The sequence below is a fragment of the Lepisma saccharinum genome, chromosome 2 (assembly GCF_977018435.1).
Source record: "Lepisma saccharinum chromosome 2, izLepSacc3.1, whole genome shotgun sequence".
NCBI lineage: Eukaryota > Metazoa > Arthropoda > Insecta > Zygentoma > Lepismatidae > Lepisma > Lepisma saccharinum.
The window spans coordinates 183,373,546-183,394,394 of record NC_139230.1 but is presented as its reverse complement, the minus strand read 5'-3'; the positions used below and the strand labels follow the sequence as shown (position 1 = coordinate 183,394,394).

Sequence of the window (20,849 nt, the reverse complement as noted above, 5' to 3'; positions counted from 1 at the left end):
GATAGACAAAGTAGGGGATAATGGAAGAAAGAAGCAAGGACGCTGTGTACATTGCTACAAAATCTATGGCAGAAGTGGAAATTCTGACTCGACAGGGAGGAAGTTTGCAGGTTGGTGAAGACAGTATGTGACAAATGTCCCAAAAATCCTTTTATGTGCCGGGAGTGTTTCAACAAAAATCATTGAACTTCCAAAGTGTTCGGTACAAAATATGTCATCCTTATATCTATATATATCTACAAGGAACATAAGTTTACAAGAAAAATATTATATAACGAATCGTTTTGTAAGAATTATGATGTACTAGCAATGTATTCCATAATGTATAATCGTTTGCTGTGAATTCAAACCAGGAAAAAATGTATTTACACATTTACCCTTCTTCTTTAGTTGTCAATACATTTGTACTAGTGAAAATAATACGTAAGCGTAAATAAAGATTTGAAGATTTTATTACTCTTGTAAGACATTACAGAAAGAAAAATTATTACTGCCCCATCTTAGCTGTACGCCACGGCTATTTAACAGTCATATAGTTTTGCTTGAACTGTGTACGCATTTCCATACACGCGGCCAAGAATCAGGTTCTTGTTTGTGTATGGAGTAGCATACACGTGGCCCAGAAGCAAGAAGCCATGTGTATGATATATCATACACACGGCAGTCAATGTGTTAATTTCAGAATATATTATTTCTACATATAAAAGTATCATGGTTGGTGAATGATATTGATAAACAGTAGCAGTGATTGTGATTGGGTACCAAAACTGGGAAGGGGGGGGGGCAGTGTACTTTTCTTGGTAGATAAGGCTTGGCATTAAAAAAAACAAAAAAACATGTATTTCATCGCATGACCGTCGCACCCTGCTTTTTCAGTCCAAAAATGGTTAATAATCTTTCATCTCGTAATAGTCGCATTGTCGCGTTAGACGAAACCAATTATTGCGAGGCATGATCTTTCGACACAGTTTCGCAATACTCTGGTAAATTTTCTCAGGTGTAATATTTCGACTATAATGCACAAATCAATAACAACTAATGTCTTACTTTTTTGTTTCATACCGAAAAAAGGCTTACTGTCACAAATAAATTATGTTTGTCGTTTTAGACTATTCAATTTCAACTTATTCGCTAGTATTTCATTCATCCTAATATTGCACCAAAGGCAGTTTACATCGTAATAAATAATTTTTAACTGATCAGAACTATATTTTTAAAAGCTTCACATAATGGTCACACCCCTTTAAAAATTTCGACCAATATGTGTTGGATAGTATGGGAGCAAGAACTCGCCTCCACTGTTGATTAAAGGAAATTTGAAAACACTGTTAAGGAATACAGTACTATTAGAATACTATTAGAATACTTCTAAGAATATATGTAAACATCAAACATGAAGCTGTACGACGTATGCGAGGTATCTATCAGTGAGATTGATTTGTTCCGTTACTTTAGATTTTAATGTAGCATCTCTATAATTGTATGTCTAACTGTAATACTACTATAGTAAAGTTATCGGTCACATCTGACACTCCAACAAACAACATTTCGCATCTTTTCTTTGTTCCAATTAGGATTTGTCCCCCCCCCCCCCCACCCAAGACACATGATAATTCTCGTCTATGGGCCTGCCTATGTCTTCTTTACGTCTTTATTTGAAGCCGGAACCTTAATGGTGACTGACATCGTGAGTACACAACTCAACGTTTCGGGCCACAGAGACTGTTCTCAATGTTCTCATGCGTGACCTTGTAATGAAGAGATCCCGGGTCTATTCTCTGTGCGCCTACACACACACACACACACCCACACCCCCCCCCCCCACACACACACACACACATATATATATATATATATATGTGTGTGTGTGTGTGTGTGTGTGTGTGTGTGTGTGTGTGTATAAACATTCGTTTATAAACAGTCCAATTTAGCCTGGCTCAGCTCAGCACAAGAGTGGAGGAATTTGAAAATAATAAGAAAAATATATAGTTCCACTTTGACTAATATTTGTCGTTAACGACTGATTCGACTAATATTAGTCGAAAGACTAATTCGACTAATATTAATCGAACGACTAATTAGTCGAAAAAATTAGTCGACTACTTTTTCGACTAATATTAGTCGAACGACTAATTCGACTAATATTAGTCAAACGACTAATTCGACTAATATTAGTCGAACGACTAATTCGACTAATATTAGTCGAAAAAGTAGTCGACTAATTTTTTCGACTAATTAGTCGATATTTTGTTTCGACTAACGACTAATTAGTCGATGGTGGAAATTAGTCGATGGTGCCCATCACTAGTCAGAGCCCGCTGGGACCGGTTGGAGTTGGTAGTGGGGTGTGTGACCTTGAAAACGCTCCAAGCGGCAGTTGCCTGCTGGCGTCCGTTGAGGCATGATCACGCGTGGCGTGGACGTCTGCAAAGTAGTGTGTGCAAGAGCAAAATGCAGCAAAGCATGGAACAGCGGTAAGCGATCAAATTTTGTGTGCGCCTTGGAAAATCTGGTGCAGCAACGCAGGAAATGATTCGGAAAGCGTACGGCAGTGACAGTTTATCACAAGCGCAAGTGTTTCGGTGGCACAAAATGTTCAAAGAAGGCCAGGAGAGCGTGGAGAACCCCGCGCAGGGCGCCCGTCAACCTCAAGAACCAGAGACAATGAACAACGTGTGTGAGATTTGCTGAACGCGGACAGGCGTGTCAGTGTGCGGTTTATCGCGGATACGCTAGGACTCGATAAAATGGTTGTTCTCAAAATCATCACCGAGGATCTTGGCATGAGAAAAATTTGAACCAAGCTCGTCCCGAAAGTTTTGACGAACGAGCAATTGCACAACCGCTCGGTTCAGACGGGTCAACCGAGTGCGACCAGAAATTTCCGCTGATTGGAAGCTCCATCATGACAATGCGCCATGTCACACGTGCTTCGTGGTTAGAGAGTTCCTGACGAAATCTGGCATCACAACGATTCCTCAGCCTCTCTACAGCCCCAACCTTGCCCCTGCAGATTTTTTTTCTTTCCCAGAGTGAAAACAGCCCTCAAAGGACACCACCACGGAACCCTGGATGCTGTCAAAGCGGCTTGCACGCGTGCTCTGAAGGCTGTTTTAGTTGCTGGCTTACAGGGAGCGTACGACGCGTGGAAAACTCGCCTGCAGAAGTGTGTTGACGCTCAAGGGGCATACTTTGAAGACTACTAAAGATTTGTAGCGATATCTGTAATAAATTTTGTTTTCTAGATTTATTCTCATTACTTAAAATACAGACCCTGTAGCTGTATTGGGAGAATCTTTTCCTTCATTAAGCTGCCTTGAATTAACAGTCGAACACCTATTTATTGTTTTTCTTCTTCTTCTACTTCCTACTTCAACTGGCCAGTGTGCTCCTCAATTCTGATTGCTAGTTCTATGGTATTAACGATGGATTTAGATACGGTTTCTGTCGGGAACTCAATAAGAGAAAGTTCTCACACGATCGTTAAGTAACGAATCTAGAAGTCGATGGCGAAGTAAGCACGTACCTAACTGCCGTGTGAAACTGGTTTTAGTATTGGATAGTACTACAAATACAACATTGGTCTTGTTTTGAAGCTCTTTTCATCTGTTTTTAAAATCCATCATCATTGTCAATTCACATTGCGAAACCAATTTTATACAGATCTTTATACACACATGGACTCGCAATGCCAGTCCGAAGTTTCCACAGTTCAACGGACATCTCTGTGTGCCATGTTCCATGTACAGAAAAAAAATCTGTATAAAATCGGTTCTTAATTGGAGTTCACACTCTAGTATCTATAATTTATAATCCGATAGTAGTTATGCTATGCAGATGTATTTAATAAGTCTACTGAAATATCAAGATAACACTTGGAAAAGATCATCCATTCAAAATAAGCTGGCCTTCTTTGCAACTACTGGTTGCCAAGCTATGAATTCAATGTTTAAAGCTCAAGTTTCAATTTAGAGAGTATAATTTTACACTGGAAAGATAAATGAAAGCTGTGAAACAAGAAAAATGATGCTAACTATTGTATTTTTATTTATTTGAAACTCTTTGGGGTAAATACCGAAACAAATAAAAAAAACTAAAAAAAACATTTCTTTTTTCGAATACTTCCAACTATAGATATATGTGTACCAACATGTACAAAACCCATACCGATAGACAAAAATAAGTTTTGCAAATTTCACGCTCATTGCTTCCTTAAATCATATCATACAAATCTAGACCTAACCATAAAATACAGATTTTTTTGCTTTATTGCAGAAGCTAATAAAGGGAACCAACAAATAAAAAGCACATAATGAAATGCTGCTAAAATGTACTGATATTCTACACCAGAATATAGTAATGCTTGTGACTGCAAATCTTCCAATGTCCATTTTTGTTGGACACATGTAGAGTGAATTCCCTTAAGAGCATTACCATGTACAAAAGAACATTCATAATATTTTTTTAAAAAGTTGCGTGAACCTGTCGATGAAAAAACCAAGAATATACATTACAATTATATATTCAAGATTAGTTAAATGCAAGATAACTCTGTACCAGACAAATAAAAAAGAACCAAGACCACAGAAACGCTCACAAAAAACATAGTACCACATAAGGCTATATTTTGGATATTTCATATTTAGAACTTGCATATAAACAAAATTATGTTACAAGTTGGTAGACATATGTACTAAGTAGAAAACAGTAACAATTCTACAACAACTTCTATTCTGTTATTTACAACTTTATGTTGGGAAAAACTAGGTACCATCAATGTCGCAGTGTTTCAAAGGCATGAGATCCTGTTGCTGTACCACAAGAGACCATTCTATACAGGTAAGACAACGGAAAAAATCAGGACTAGCTCTGTAGCTCAATGACATGACATGTCACACACACAGGTTGAGCATGTATTTTCACTGAAATTTGCACATAATAATAAGAATTCAAAGTTTAACACAAAAATTTACCAATTGCTATTGTACAGGATACATTAAGTATTACAATATCACCTTTGTGATGATACACCTATAACACACGATACAAGAATAATGATAAATAAAAAAGTGTTAAAAGATTCCAACATATACTGTGTACCCAGTCTTACTAAACAAGTGTGGGGTGTAAGGGGTGACCCTTCCACATAGCAGGGTAGCAGAAGTTGATATTATTCAAAAAAGGAAATAGCAAAAAACCAAATATTGTTTACAACTTTGAATTTTTACTCTATATTTTTGAACATGGCGATTCTTAAAAAAAAGAATTGTAACTCAAACACAGTTTGTGATTTTCTTGAAGAAAAAAAATTCTGAAAGGAGCTGACCCCTAACTTTTACTATGCATACACACAGGAATATTAAATTGTTTTTTATTACTGCCTGGATCTAACTTTTTAAAAACACTACATTTATTAAAAATATTACACAAGTTAGTTCTATTGTTATTCAATTATACAGATAGAAAATGAAATTAGGGTCAGCACAGATGATTCTAACAATAAATCCTCTACTCCTGCGATAAGGGATTATAAAACATCTCAACTTCCCTTATTAGCGGGTATTGCCAATTTGTAAGTGTCGTGCACACGTTCCATTCCTTTGTGGAAAACGGTAGCAACGTTGATGGTATAAACTGCAAAATTTGATATCCCTTTATCCGGTTAATTGCTCGCTCAACATGAAAGTTGACAAACAAGATCTTATGCATCACATGTAGTCATGTCAACACAACATTGGACACAGTGGATGGACTACAGGCAAACCTAACTGAGAGGTCTGCATGAGGAAAATTCAATCTCAGTTTCATCAGTGTCATAAAAATCTGATCCTCCTTACTCAATACCTCTACATTCCATCCATGAAAGTATTTTACTTCTACGTCTTTAAACAAATCGAGAAAAAATTAAATATTGTTGAATTTGGCAGTCCATTGTAAAATGTTATTAGTTTGTCGCCATCCTGGATGTACTCGTACTGATATGAAAATGGCTTTCGTCTTATTCTTTTTGCTTCCTGCTTCAGCTCATCAACTTCTTTCTGCAGAAAATATTTTTCTGCTGCAACAAGTGGTGTTTCAACCAGGGATTGTGGCAATCTTCCTTCTTCCATACTTGGGATGCTCGTGTCAGATTCACTGAAAAAAAAAGTCCCAATGTGAATACATGTAGATTTATTTAAATCATACGCACAGAAACTTGAAAAAAGGCCATTGCTGTAATGTTTAAATTACCAGGAATTTTATTGATATATAAGCATCTCCATAAATTGCCTGTAGTTGAGTTGAACATGGCTATTTTATGACTGGATTCTCTCACTTTGCATGTAGCCATTCTTCTATCACCACAGACAATTCGACTTAAAAAATATTTCATGAATATTTTAACTTAGGTGTAATTTTCCATTCTTTTATGAAAAGCTTCTGGTGACACAAACTATAAGCAGCAATTATCATAAGAACTACTAAAAATGCTATCATAGGTTTCAGATTTCATTCTTGGCTAGGTAAAGCATACTGTTCCGTACTTGCAGATTAGAATCTTCTTCCTCCCCTTTCCTGCCCAAATGTAGTTTCCTTGCTTACAATGAGCAAGGTTGAATCTGAGGCTGCCTAACCCATTTCATTTGGTATAATAAGCAATTGTAGTTGCATTTCTAATATCCTTACAACATTTCAATACAGAAGAAAGTCATTGACACACACACAAAATCAAAATTAGACTAAAAAAATCCTGCCTTGCTTGAGCAGCGTCAAGTGTGTACTTTAAGTTATTTTCTGAGAGTTTTAGTTTGTGTTTTGGGTATTGGTGGTTCAGAAAAGAAGTGTCATATTACCTTGAGGACTGGTACCCTGATTGATCATTGGCTCTCCTTCGTGACTTTTCTGGAGACTTGAAGTTCAATCTTTTCTTGGCATTTCTTGGAAAGATTGTTGGGGTATTTTGTTTCTTCCCTACCACAAAATGGCAGCTGCAGATTTGTGAATGAATACTGGGCTTCCTGTCTGCACGTCTAGAAATATGAAAAATACACTATCTGGCCATTCGTCACCGGACACCTGGAACGAGTACTTTAATCCGGTTTCAGGCGTCCGTCAGTATCGTGTGGGGCCACCTTTCGCAGCAAGTACAGCCACAACCCTCTGAGGAAGACTGTCCACCAAATTGCGATAGGTTTCGACGGGAATCCTGCTCCATTCCTCTTGCAAAGCGGCGAACAACTCTTTAGTGTTTTTTGGGGGGTGTGGCCTGGCTCTCAACCGGCGCTCCAACTCGTCCCAAAGATGCTCATTCAGGTTGAGATCAGGACTTTGGGCGGGCCAATCAAGTTTTTGCACACCCATATCCTCGAACCACGTGTTGATCACACCTGCCGTATGACATGGGGCATTGTCGTGCTGAAACAGATAAGGACCACTACCGAATTGTGCCCACAATGTCGGTAGCGCAGAATTGTCCAGGATCGTTAGGTATGCATCTGCATTCATGTTTCCACGCACTAACACAAGGGGACCAAGACCATACCAGGAGAAGCATGACCACACCATGATGCTTCCACATGCCTTTGGTGGGGTGTCCGGTGACGAATGGCCAGATAGTGTATATTGGTATTAAGAAACATGTTATAGAACAGAACATTATATGGATTTTCACGTCCATTTATCACCTATCTAATTTTGTTAATAGTCTGGCATGTAACATACACTAGAGAGTAGTCTATCAATACAATTGATAAAAAAAAAGAACAATACCTGATATGTGTTTAAGGCACAAATATCTTTACAAACTTATTTTGCTTGTTAACCCAACGGTAAAAGAAACAGTAGGTGAATTGTCCATCATCATTTTCATTCGGTCTGTATTACACAGTGTGATGATAATGAATTGAAAGAATGACGTCAATAAGGAGAGGGCAATACCTGCTTCGAACCAACATAGTTTCATTCCTTGAAAGAACATAGAATGTAGAATAAAAAAGTAATGAAAGTAGCAGTGGACAATTTACTTACCATTGTCTTTGCCGTTGACTGTACAAGTACATTCCAAACTTGTAATTTTTCAGTATGTCATAACTGCAGGTATGTATATTTTTTCAAGAGTTCACATTTTCCTCATACTTAGAATGAAAACTTCTTTTTTGACATCAAAGTCTGAAATACTTTCCAATTACCTCATAAAATAAGTGGAAATAAAATGTTTCACTATCTAAAATAAAATTGGAAATTAATGCAATTTCACTTACGCAGTTTCTGTGGGTGCAAGTTTCATTTTTCTCAACAAAAACACTACTTTTCAAGCCTACGTACCTTCAATCCATGATACAACTTCAAAATGTTTCAGAGTGATTTATTCGTAGCCTATATACTACAAAATAACTATTTGTAATCAGCTTTGTATAATATATGTACATACCAGTGGCGCATGCTAAGTCTAAGACCAGGGCTATCTCACTGTGACACCTGGTCCTAGGCTATGGAGGAAGGGAGAAGACTAGACTCTTTCTTGACGTCTTCAAGGAAGCCACGTTGGCATTCCAACGGTAGTCAGGTTGCAACTTACAAAAATTCAGCTTGCCAACTCCTAAGAATCCAGGTTGCCAACTCCTTAGAATTCAGGTTGCCAACTCCTAAGAATTCAGGTTGCCAACTCCTAAGAATTCAGGTTGCCAACTCCTAAGAATTCAGGTTGCCAACTCCTTAGAATTCAGGTTGCCAACTCCTAAGAATTCAGGTTTCCAACTCCTAAGAATTCAGGTTGCCAACTCCTAAGAATTCAGGTTGCCAACTTCAGAATTGCCATTATCTTCTTTTTTTACGCAGTTTCAGTATTTTACTCTCTATGCTTCAGGCTTCGCAGATAGCCAAGCTAGCCTGGAATATACGCTCCTGGTACCTACGTAACTTTTATTATGTTGATCTATATCCCATATTAATAATCAAGTGAATGTAATATATATTGCGACTTTTATTATGCTGCATTCCATATAGTAATCAAGTGGATGTATACATACTGTAATTATACTGAAATATGTTATATGCAGCAAGGTGACGCGTTCTAGACAGAAACATCAACAATGTAGTCCACAGAACGAGAATAAATTATAATTACGATTATTAAACAATCCTTAGGGAGCTTCAAGTTGAAGTTGCTAATATCAAAATGTGGCACATGAAAACTTGAATACCGGTTACGTACCTGATTTGCTGGATCCATTTCTTCTTTAATTTTTCATCTTTCGGAAATTTATAAAATTTGCAAGTGTGCGTCTGATTGTAATGTTAACATTCCGGTGAAAAACACATCACCATCTTGCCAAAATTTTTGCTCTTCCGCTAGTGAAGGAACTGTCATCTACTGTGACGACAAACTAATACGGCCCATAGATACTTCGGGCCGCAAAGATTTCACGTGCTACCTGTGGTCAACATAGTCGTTTGCTAGTGGCAAGATGGCAAACAAGGGCCACGAGCAAAAAAGCTTCAATGGTAATACTACACAAGGAGGTAGCTCCTGATTTAAGTCATCAACGTTTACATAATTTTAAATACCAGTGGCGTCGCCAGAAATTTTTCTTGGGCAAGGGCTCAAGGGTAGATAAAATATCTTTAGGTGGGGTATGGTTCTGCGATCATGGGCAGAGCCGACATTAGAAATTTTTCAAGGTGGAGCGACGTTCATGAACGTTGTGCTGTATTGCAGCATTCCTGATCATGGCTCAAATTCATACTTATAATGCAATTATCACAAATATTTTTGTATGCAATTTTTATTAGTGTTGAAAATTCGTCATAAAAATTCCCTGCATTTTGAAAAAAGAATTAATATTATAAAAATAAGGCGAAATAAGCTTTCATCGGTTAAAGAAAAGCTTCATTATACTTTTTCAAGACAAACGAAGCTTGTAAAATGGAAAAATTATATTCAACCCATAACATTAAAAAAGAAATGGATTTAATTTACCAAAACTCATTTAGTCACAGTTACTGGAATACTAAAAAGAGTTCTGGAATAACCATATTGAACAAATTTATTCAATATTTTTTTCCTATTTTTGTAGGTTTACTCATTATTTTTACGTGTTAAAAGTTTAATTTGATCATTTTTTGCACGTTAATGAAAGGAGGTCAACCTAATGGAGAATCTAGAAACGTTCTTCACTTTTGAAGTGAAACTGAATTATGTTATTCAATTGTTAAGGCCACTCTTTGTGCTTTATACTATAATTATTTATTAGCTTGTTACTTTGCGTTATCTAAATAATATATATCATGTATTCATTCTACTTGGGTAAGCAGAAGTGTGGGCTGAGACATCTTTAAGGTGGGCTAGAGCCCACCCTCGCCCACCCTGTAGCAACGCCCCTGTATGTAACATTGTTCGTAGTTATTGACATAAATGAATGTAGATAGATATCTTTGTTAACTATTTTGGCACTTTGGTAAAGTTTGACGTGCAGTGTGAAAAGCAAGGATCGCGAGATGATTGTAAATTGTTGTCAGCTGCTGCTCCCTGCTACTCAACTCTGCATCCAGGATAAGCCAAAAAACTGTGCGACGTAGCAGGTCAACATTTGCCACTATGTTGAGCAATCCTGGAGGCGCCCAATGTCACGAGCACTAACAGCACATGGTTATAGCACAGAGGAGGGTGTTGTAGCAAACGCCGTATAATTATACTCCTGTGGATCAACGCCGCGCATAACGGCAGAGAAGAAGAGAAAGCGAGCAGATGCAGCGAGACAGGACGCGCTGATGCAAACGTCTAGCAGCTGTTGAGTAGAGGACTTGTTTTCGTTCGTTTACTCCACAGAATCTTTGAACAGAGTAAAGACGTATAATTCGAGTTTATTTTTAAAATAAGACCTCCGTAGTTCAATAGAAATCTCTATCAGACATGTACATTTTGTCCCGCGAAATATCTGGAGCAAGTGAAGGTAAACCAGTCTGCGCAAGAAGTGGCTCGAGTGGGCTCGACCAATGAACGCGTGAGAGAAGAAGTGGCATCACAGCTGCAGCTACCAGCCGTTTGCAGCAGTGCGCACTGATTTGCTCCGTCCACTCGTTTTCTTCCTTTCTCTACCGTTATGCGCGATCTTGCTCCACATATTCCCGAGACAGAATGTAGTCCAAAAAAGGTATGGAAGCTAACAGACAAGTAAATTGGCTTCGTTACTGGTCTCGTTTGTGAGGCTGCATGCATTGTTATCGCTGTATATTGATGCGAGCATCTATTTAATAGAATGCCCAATAGTATCACATTAACATTTGATGTACTACTTCCCATAATTGGCCATTCAAACTTGCAAAGGAAACTGAAGGATAATGAAGACCAGAGCACAGTACCTCATCGGCACGTTCTTTGTTCTTGCCACCTAAGTGATTTCAATGTCGTCTGCATATGCCATAAAATTGTTCCATAAAGCGGGGAGCCCCCCTAAAACCAATACTCGTTCTTTATTGAATCGGTATATTAATCACTCGGCTCGAACCGTTAAATATCCCTGGGTGGAATCCACGGGAATTATTCACAACACCCGATCTTCCTTAATGCGTATCGCATTTCATTACACGGCAAACGATATTGTTCTGGTCTTCGAGCGGAAAAATGCAATAACGTCAGTAATCATCTGCATCCTCTAGGCAGTTTCCAGAGATATAGCCGGGCGTTGTATTATGAGCATGGCTTGATGAGTACGAAACACCCGTACTGCCTATACGGCATACCAGGAAGAGTCGACCGACCTTTATTGCGGGCCCGGGACTTGTGGGGAATGGGAGCCAGAAAGCTGATGTAAACCGAGTTATGATGCTCAAAGGGGGTGACATGAGATCAATATATCATCGCTACTACATTCTAACTCAGAGGTATATCGTTTGAAGCCGGGGAAATTTCGCCGTGGGATTGGAATGTCTCTTCCTTTGAAGTAAAATTAGGAGATAAGTTGGTCGTGATAAAAGAATCCCCGGGCAAGGCAATATCATTGTTACGTCTCTGAAATAAAATTTCTGATAGACGCATGATAAGAGGAAGAAGAAGAATTTGTATTCTATAGTATGTTATTGATTGGTTGTTATAGTAACCGTGTATAAGATGTACGTGAATGGCTTCCATGTATTAAAGTTATGTTGTTTTATTTGAACCTACGTGTTTGTATGTCTTGTGCAAGTATAGATAAGAAATCACACACTCACAACAACAAGGCTTACATCTATGGCGCAGTCGGTAGGATATTCTTGGTGATTCTTCGTGAGAAATTTGGATGAAGACGTCACGAAGAGTACACGACGATCATCATTCCAACATAGGTTTATGCAAAGAGAAATTGTGTCGGCTTGATCAATTTCTACGGTAAGAACCAAGATTGCATGGTTTGTGTATTATTTACAATAACTGTACAAGAACAAAGTTTAAATCAGTGTGATACGGATTGTGTCTACGATATTGTGATATTTAGTTGTCCACAATTATAAATATGTTCGGTTTGAATTTATTTTCTGAGTTCCGGCCAGATTCGGAAGAAATAGAAGATTATTTAACGAGGTTTGAACAGTCTTGTTTGGCTCATGATGTTAATGAAGCCAGGAAGGTACCCATACTGATTGCAGTTATAGGGTCTGAAACTTTCAAAGTGTTGAAGAACATCCTTGCACCTGAACCAGTCGATCGTCAAACGTATTCGATCCTCAAGGACAACCTGCTTAAACATTATGGCCAGAAAATAAACAAATGTGTGGAACGTTTTAAGTTCAGGCAATGCATGCAGGAAAGCGGCGAGGATGCAACACGATTTATGGTACGTGTTAAGCAACAAGCACTTAAATGTAGTTTTGGCCAATACTTACAGGCAGTCATTGTAGAGCAAACAATTGTAGGCGTTCGGTCTGACGCCATTAGGAAGAACCTACATTGACTCCAGCAAAATGTCAAGATGTTGTGCTTCAAATGGAATTAATTGAACGGGAAACACAAATGTTCGCACATCGTGAAAAGGAATGTAGTCCTAATCTAGTTGCATTTGCTGGGACATAGAAATTTAAACCTTGTTTCCAGTCCTCGCAAGCAAGCAAAAATAACTTTGTTACTCCCCGGGATAAAAGTAATAAAAGCACTGAAGAATGTGATAGATGCTCCAGTAGGCATGATCTTGGACATTGTCCAACAAAATATTCGATATGTTCATTTTGCAAAAAGAAAGGTCATTGGCATGTAAAATGCAAGTTTAGGAAAAAGAGCCAAGAACTTGCGAGTAAGACAATTACCTCGGATCAAACTTCTAAGTCGAATATGAAACCTTTAGACGCTATTGTTGGTGAACAAAGCATACATAATGAATTTCATGGTTTGTCTTTATTGCACTTTGAAGTTAGCGATTCTCATCCGCCAGAAGATAATACTTGCACTATTTCATCGAACACAGAAAATACACAAGTGGAAGATGCAACACTCACTCGTTCAAAAGCAAGGACTGTTAGTTTCAAGCCAAGAGCACAAGCTATAGATGGCACTAATGTTCTTGTGTCAGCAGAACCGTGCGTCGTTGATTTGTGTACTGATAAGCGAATTGTACAATGTGAACTAGATACTGGATCTACAGTTACTCTGTTTAATAACAAGTCTTTCAAACAATTGTTTCCACATCGGCGAACACAATTTACTTCACTAACGTTACGAGGCGTGAATAATGATACGTTAAAGTTGAAAGGTCAAACCTTAGTGGATTTATCATTGAATGATGTATTGTATAAATTGCCGGTTATATTGTGTGAAGAAGAACTGCGTTATCCGTTGATTGGACGTTCATGGCTTGACAGTATTCATCCGGGTTGGAGAAAACTGTTAACACAATGTAACACTGTGTTGACAAACACGGGGTCTGAACGAGAGAATAACGTAGATATTAATACTAAAATACCGGCAAGTGAAGGTTTGAGACCAGCTAGTTTATTATCTAGCAAATATGCTAGAGTTTTTGATGGTGATCTATCAAAGCCCATCACACCGTTTAAAGTTCCTGTTTTTAAACGACACTATGAAGTTCCATATGGACTACGAGATAAAGTAGAAAGTGAAATAGCGAATTTGGTCAATATAGGACTCTGAAAGCCTATTATGTACTCTGACTGGGCATCACCTCTCGTCGTAGTTAAGAAAAAGGATGGTTCATCACGCATTTGCGTTGATTTTTCTGGTACTGTAAATAAAATGACTGAAAATGTGAAATTTATCATAGCCAAGCCAGAAGACATCTTTGTAAAATTAAGGGATTGTACACATTATAGTATTATATACCTTCAAATGGCTTATTGTCAGTTGATGTTGACTGAAGAGGCGCAGCGCATCATAGTCGTCAATACTCATGTTGGATTATTCCGGATAAAGCGCCTCTGCTTTGGAATCTTTATTAGCGGTTACATATTTCAGATGTGTCTTGCAAAGATATTAGGAGATACTCCTGGTGTTTCCTTTTATTTTGATGATGTAATCATCGGTGGAACTTCGGAACGTGAGTGTTACAATAGAACATGTAGTGTACTGTCAAAGTTAGATGCACATAACGTAAAAGCAAGTTTAAGTTTAAGTTTATTGCCCCTCAGGTTGAGTATCTCGGATACACTATTAGTGAAGATGGAATTATTTCATCTGAGAAGAATTGGAACGCAGTAGTTAATTGTCCAGTACCACAGAATTCTTCGCAGCTACGTTCATACTTGGGAATGTTGAACATTTTTAGAAAGTTCATCCCTAATCTTTCGTCCAAGATACGCCATATTACAGGACTTTTGAAGAAAAATGTAACTTGGGATTGGTCGAAAAAGTGCGTTCGAGAGTTTGCTGACATATCACAGGAACTTAAAGAACAACAACCTATAATACCTTATGATCCTTCAAAACCAGTTGTGTTAATTTGCGATGGATCACCCTACGGATGCCAAGCAAGACTTTGTCATCGAGTAGATAGAAAAATTCAAACAATTGCTTGTGCATCTACAACGTTGTCAGAAGCCGAGCAGCGTTATGCTCAAATTGAACGTGAAGCAATGAGTGTAATTTTTGGAATTAAGAAATTCCATAAGTTTTTACAGGATCAAGAATTTGAAATTGTGTCAGATGCCAGTGCTATTAAGTATATATTTAATCCCGAGATAGGTATCTCGAAACACCCATCAAACCGACTATTAAGATGGTCATTATTCTTATCGGGGTATAATTACCGTGTAGTTTCTTCATCGCATGTGCCTGTGGCAGACATGTTGAGTCGGTTACCACAACAAAGTGAAACTCCAATAGACATAGACGCGACAACTTGTAACAGCGTTGACACATGTGATTCAAAAATCTCTTTGAAGGAATTTAATAAAGACACATTAGAAGACCCACTGTTAAACAAGGTAATTTTGTTTGCCAAACATGGTAGATAGATTATCTGTAGAAGATATTCAATCCGGATTGGGTGCTTTCTTCGAGTGAAGACGTCTTCTATCTGTGGAGAATGATTACCTTAGCTGGATGGGAAAGATTGTTCTGTCACCCACCTTACGTCAAAAGGTAATGAAATTACTACATTCCAATCATGCAGCATCCCGTGTTATGAAGGATGCAGCTTTGTCCATATACTGGTGGCCAAAGATGCTCAAGGGCATAGACAGATATGTTGATAATTGCAATTTTGTCAATCGGAAAGGAGGAAAGTAAGAAAAGGCCCTATAAATGAGTGGCCAGAAGCTTCACGCGTATCAGAGAGAATACACGTAGACCATTTTTCTTCGGAGGAAAGAAATTGCTTATTCTAGTGGACGCATTCAGTAAATGGGTTGACATATGGCCAGTTCATTCTCTGGATTCGGTGGAAACCATACGTTGGATATTACAGTCTTGTTCTTACTTAGGTCTACCAGACAACATTGAGTCAGATAATGGTCCTGCGTTCAGTACCCTAACTTTCCAGAACTTCTGTTCACAATACAGAATAAGGCACATAACCATACCTCCGTACCATATTCCGAGTAACGGAATGGCCGAGAGATATATTCGCACCGTTAAAGACCATTTGAGAAAATTGGTATTGGAACACCCCAATTTAAGTTCATTACAAATGGACGCCAGGATCGCGGAAGTTCTTCTGTCTTTGAGAAATTCCAGATTAGGAGAAACTCAAAGTTTGCCTTCTGCTTCCGTGTTGCGATTTTAACCAAGACTCTGGTGGATGGTAACAGATATGACTGAGCGGGATAGGCGAGCGGATCGCCCACCATTTCTTGGATCACGGCGGGGCCGAGTAGAGAGGAAGAGACTTGAAAAAACTTACTTTACATATCTTCCGAATGATCCAGTCTGGGTGCAGACCCCGAAGGTAAATTCGCCGAAGCATGTACCAGGAATGGTATTGTCTAGAGTTGGCAACAGCCTAATATATAAAGTGCAGTTGTTCGACGGATCGACACGAACGGTACACGTCAGGTGGCTACGAAAACGTGAGTGTGAACCAAACCCCTCATCAACAGATATACCTGATCCAAACCTTGAATCGATACCAGCAGGACAGCCGGAGGATGCAGAGGGAAGAGATAACCAAAATCAACCAAATACAGACGCTGGGCACACACCAATCAGAAGATCTAATAGACTTAGGAGACCTCTTCATAGATATGGTGATACCAGCAGTAGGAGATGATAGATGCATGATAAGAGGAATAAGAAGAATTTGTATTCTATAGCATGTTATTGATTGGTTGTTATAGTAACCGTGTGTAAGATGTACGTGAATGGCTTCCATGTATTAAAGTTATGTTGTTTAATTTGAACCTACGTGTTTGTATGTCTTGTGCAAGTATAGATAAGAAATCACACACACAAAACAACAAGGCTTACAATTTCCAGTCATATTCTCGATATGACATAAATACAATTAAGAATAATGCTAAAATATTTTTCAAAACAGCTAAAGAGATACATTTGGAAGTTAGCAAAGAGAAAACTAAATATATGCTTATAGGCCGAAAGTGTTAGGTAATATTCAAAATCTAATTATTGATAACAACTCGTTTGAACCAGTTTCCAAATTCAAATACTTAGGAGTAATACTAACAAATGAAAATGATATAAAAGAGGAAATAAAAAGCAGGCTTAATTCAGGAAAAGCATGTTACTTTTCTCTTCATAAACTTTTGTCTTCTCGTTTAATATCTAAGAAATTAAAAGTGAAAATATACAAAACATTAATTTTTCCTTAGTATTATATAGATGTGAAACTTGGTTCCTTACATTGAAAGAGGAACATAAATTGAGAGTATTTGAAAATAGGATCCTTAGGAAAATATTTGGACCTAAAAGGGATTAGGAGCAGGTGAGTGGAGAAGGTTACATAATTTAGAACTACATAATTTGTATTGGGCAGGCCATGTGGCACGAATGGGAGGATAGAGGAGTTTACCGGATTATTGTTGGGAAACCTGATGGTAAGAGACCTGTAGGAAGGCCAAGACGAAAATGGAAGGACAACGTTGAGATGGACCTAAGGGAAATCGGTAGGGATGGAAAAGAGTATATAATGAGAGATCTTGCTCAGGATAGGGACTGGTGGAATGCCTGTGTTGCTGCAGCCATGAACCTTTAGGTTTAAGAAGGCTAGAGAGTTAGTTAGTCATGTTCTCGATTAAACTGTAATTGGAATTGAAATTTTAAGTCCATATTATGCACAGATACCCTAATCGGGACTGGACCTATCGGGGACGCCAAAAAAGTTGGAATTATCCAAAATTCGAATTAAGAAAAACATGTACAGACGATTTCAAGAAGAAAAAACTTCTGTTCGAATTACGGAATGATTCGAATTACCCAAGTTCAAATTAAAAAGAGTCTATTGTATTATGCCCTTCCACCGGATATTGAACCTGGGTTCCCTTAATTGTAAGGCGACGCCGTTACTAATGCGTCATTGGGGAGGCATTAAAACGTTAAATCTAAAGACAAAATCTGAAGAATGTATTGTAATTTTTAAGAATCCAAAATGGTCGATTGGTGATTTTTTGTTCACTTCTGTCGTATGATTTAATTTCGTTCCTATTGTCAACAATTTTCAATAAATGGGTTTCTCCTTGCGTAATCTCACCCCTAATAATTTCATATCAGAACAGTTTACTCGCATGAAATTACTCATTGAATGCAGGCAATCAACGTCTTCATTTAAGTTCACTTTAGTTTCCTCCACTGTGATGACATTTCATTTTTTAAAACGTTCATTGTTTAGATTGTTGGTATTCAGATTTTTTAATTGTATTTTCGTTAATGAACCGTCATTTTTCTAGCTCTATAGTTTAATCTCTAGGAACCTATAATTTTAACACGGAGATTGTTTTCATTGTTCTTATAAAGTTTATAGATGCGTGAATATAAAATATCGTTTGGAAGCTTGTTTTATGTTAACTTTATGCACAGATACACTAATCGAGATTGAACCTACAGTTTAAAGTGGACCCGAAGCACTATGTGCCTCCACTACGACATCGAGGAGTCCGTAAATTACAATAAAATAATATTGTTAGTGAGATAGTGAATGAAGTGTTTCAAAAATGAAAATACTACACACAAAATCTGACTCCAATTCATGTGCATGAATTGCAACTGTGTGAGAAAATGTCCACAAATAAGAAGGTGTAAAAGGGATCTCAGGTTGAATACCCGGTGGAGACAAATTGCACGGTGGTTCGGATCCCACTTTAAACTGTAGATTCAGTCCCGGTTAGCCTATCCGTGAATAAATGGGAATGAGAGCAAAAGTGGAAATCTGAAAATACGTGTCCGAATTGGTGGAGGAGATTGCAGTAACGAGAAAAGTAGTGCTTCAATTTTAAGAAAATTGTAAATATTTTAAGAAAGGTTGTGACTTTAAACAACTTCCTTCATCAAATTCTTTCTCTGCATTATTGATGCCATATATTGCATATTTTTCATCTCCAGTCTCTTTCCTAATATTGCCACAAGCTGGTTTCAGTGAAGTTGGACTTTGGAGTTTTCTTCCACATCACGTGTAGAAATTTTCCTCCTGGATAATCTCAAGTTTATCCATCCAGCCATCGCCCATTCACTTCCAAAGCTTCGTTTAACTTAGGTGCAGTGAAAAGTGCTTGTTAAGCGTTACAGTATTTGGAGACAAAAATACTGTTTAAAAGAAAACCTGAGGATATTGCACATGCGCTTTCCATATACATCTTATTCAGTTAAGAAGGGGAGAAGTCTCGGTTCACTATCAGAGTGTAAGGGGTGCTCCTTTCTGAAGACACCCAAATGTCAACCTCTCTTCTACGTGGTACACCCTGGACTGAATTTTGTAGACTAACGAGGCTCTGGAGTCTGGACTCACGCCAAGTGAGTGAAAAAAAAACCTGCACTACAGCAGTATTCCATTTGCAATATGATAAATATTTCATTCATTATTTTATGCTGCAACAATACTTGGATCGTGTTGATTTTTTTTGCATGTGTGTTCGCGTTTAGTCCCTTCATTCATTTCATCATATCACCATTTATTTTCATCTTCGCGATTAGCCAAGAGTAGATGGAAAGTGCAAAGAAATTGTGCAAGTAAATCAATCAATAAACGTTGGTTCACAATATTAAGCTTGCATTGATATATTGATCGATGTTAAAACTATGGACATGTAGTGCACATGCTATTTATTCCCGTCACGCAATATGGGGATCAACCACTTAACAAAAACAAATGAAAGACAGAAACCTAAAAATAAAATAATGTGTCTTTTAAAAACCTCCTCAAGCAATTTAAAAAATAAATATTAACAACTACTATCCGTGACAAAAATATTGAGCCCTCGGTTTGCGTGCTTGTAAAATTGTACTCCGTTGAAAGAAAAAAGTCAAATATACCTCATTGGAAAGCTACAAGTGTCTGCTTTTAGACAAAAGCAAGACAAAGTAATTTTAACTCAGTCTGTTTTCTATTCAGACAAAAATGTTCGTAAAACTATAGTTTTTTCGGGTGTTTTTTACATAAGTCGAATTCAATTGTATGTAGCTTCATGTAAAACCGTCGTAAAAATATGACTTTTTTTGTGATTGAACCTTGTTTATGTGGAAATATCTGAGCCAAATATAATGATACTATCATCTGTGGAACAGTCACAATTAATGATTAATTATGAAGTTGCAATCTCGGTAATTGTCAGCCCAATGGTCATGAAATGCATATCAAAATGATGGCCGTGGAATAAAAATCAAACTTTCATATCTCATTCTTGCACACTGTGCGAATTGAAAGCAACAGAGATAATTGTTTATCTTGGCAAACGGTTCCCGCGCAATTCACATCGTTGCTAAGATAGCATGTAGATCGTTGCCAAGCGTCGCCGCTTGCCCTTGAAACTCCGCGTCCAAGCAGCTTTGATACGGGAAATGAGCCGAACCAATTTGTTGCGCAAAGGAAAGCATTGTAGAGATGGCAAATTTTTTCTTTTGCCACTTCTGTGTGTACATTCCTGCCATGAATTATTGCCTGAACTCCCACATAGCCATAATAATTCTTACGTGCATTCTATCCAGGCAGTCGGTCTCTCACAAGTTCGCGTGTTTGTTCGTATGCGCTGCACTGTATTGAGTGATGGCAGTTCTGTGAAGTAATTTTTTTGTTGCAAGAAAATGGCAAGACGGTAATATCATAGTGGTGCAAAAGAAAATATAGTCAGTGCCAAGAGATATTTCGACCAGGGGAAACGAATAGGCATATCTCACGACATAAACCAAGGTGTCAAGAGCACGGAGGAGTGTTTTGGGGTTACGTCAGCACAGTGAAAAAGGTATGTAAAGAAAAAGGGAACAACAAAAATTTGCATGGACC

General features: G+C 37.9%; 1 protein-coding gene across 1 annotated transcript; it reads right to left on the bottom strand.

Moving 5' to 3' along the window:
- Window positions 1-5,876: 5,876 nt before the first annotated feature.
- Window positions 5,877-15,982, bottom strand: LOC145983782 (uncharacterized). Its single transcript, XM_083116830.1, has 3 exons — window positions 15,882-15,982; window positions 6,834-7,010; window positions 5,877-6,135 (listed from the first exon to the last, which is right to left on the bottom strand). The coding sequence occupies exons 1-3, from the start codon at window positions 15,980-15,982 to the stop codon at window positions 5,877-5,879; spliced, it is 537 nt and encodes a 178-aa protein (XP_082972956.1).
- Between the last annotated feature and the right edge of the window lie 4,867 nt (window positions 15,983-20,849).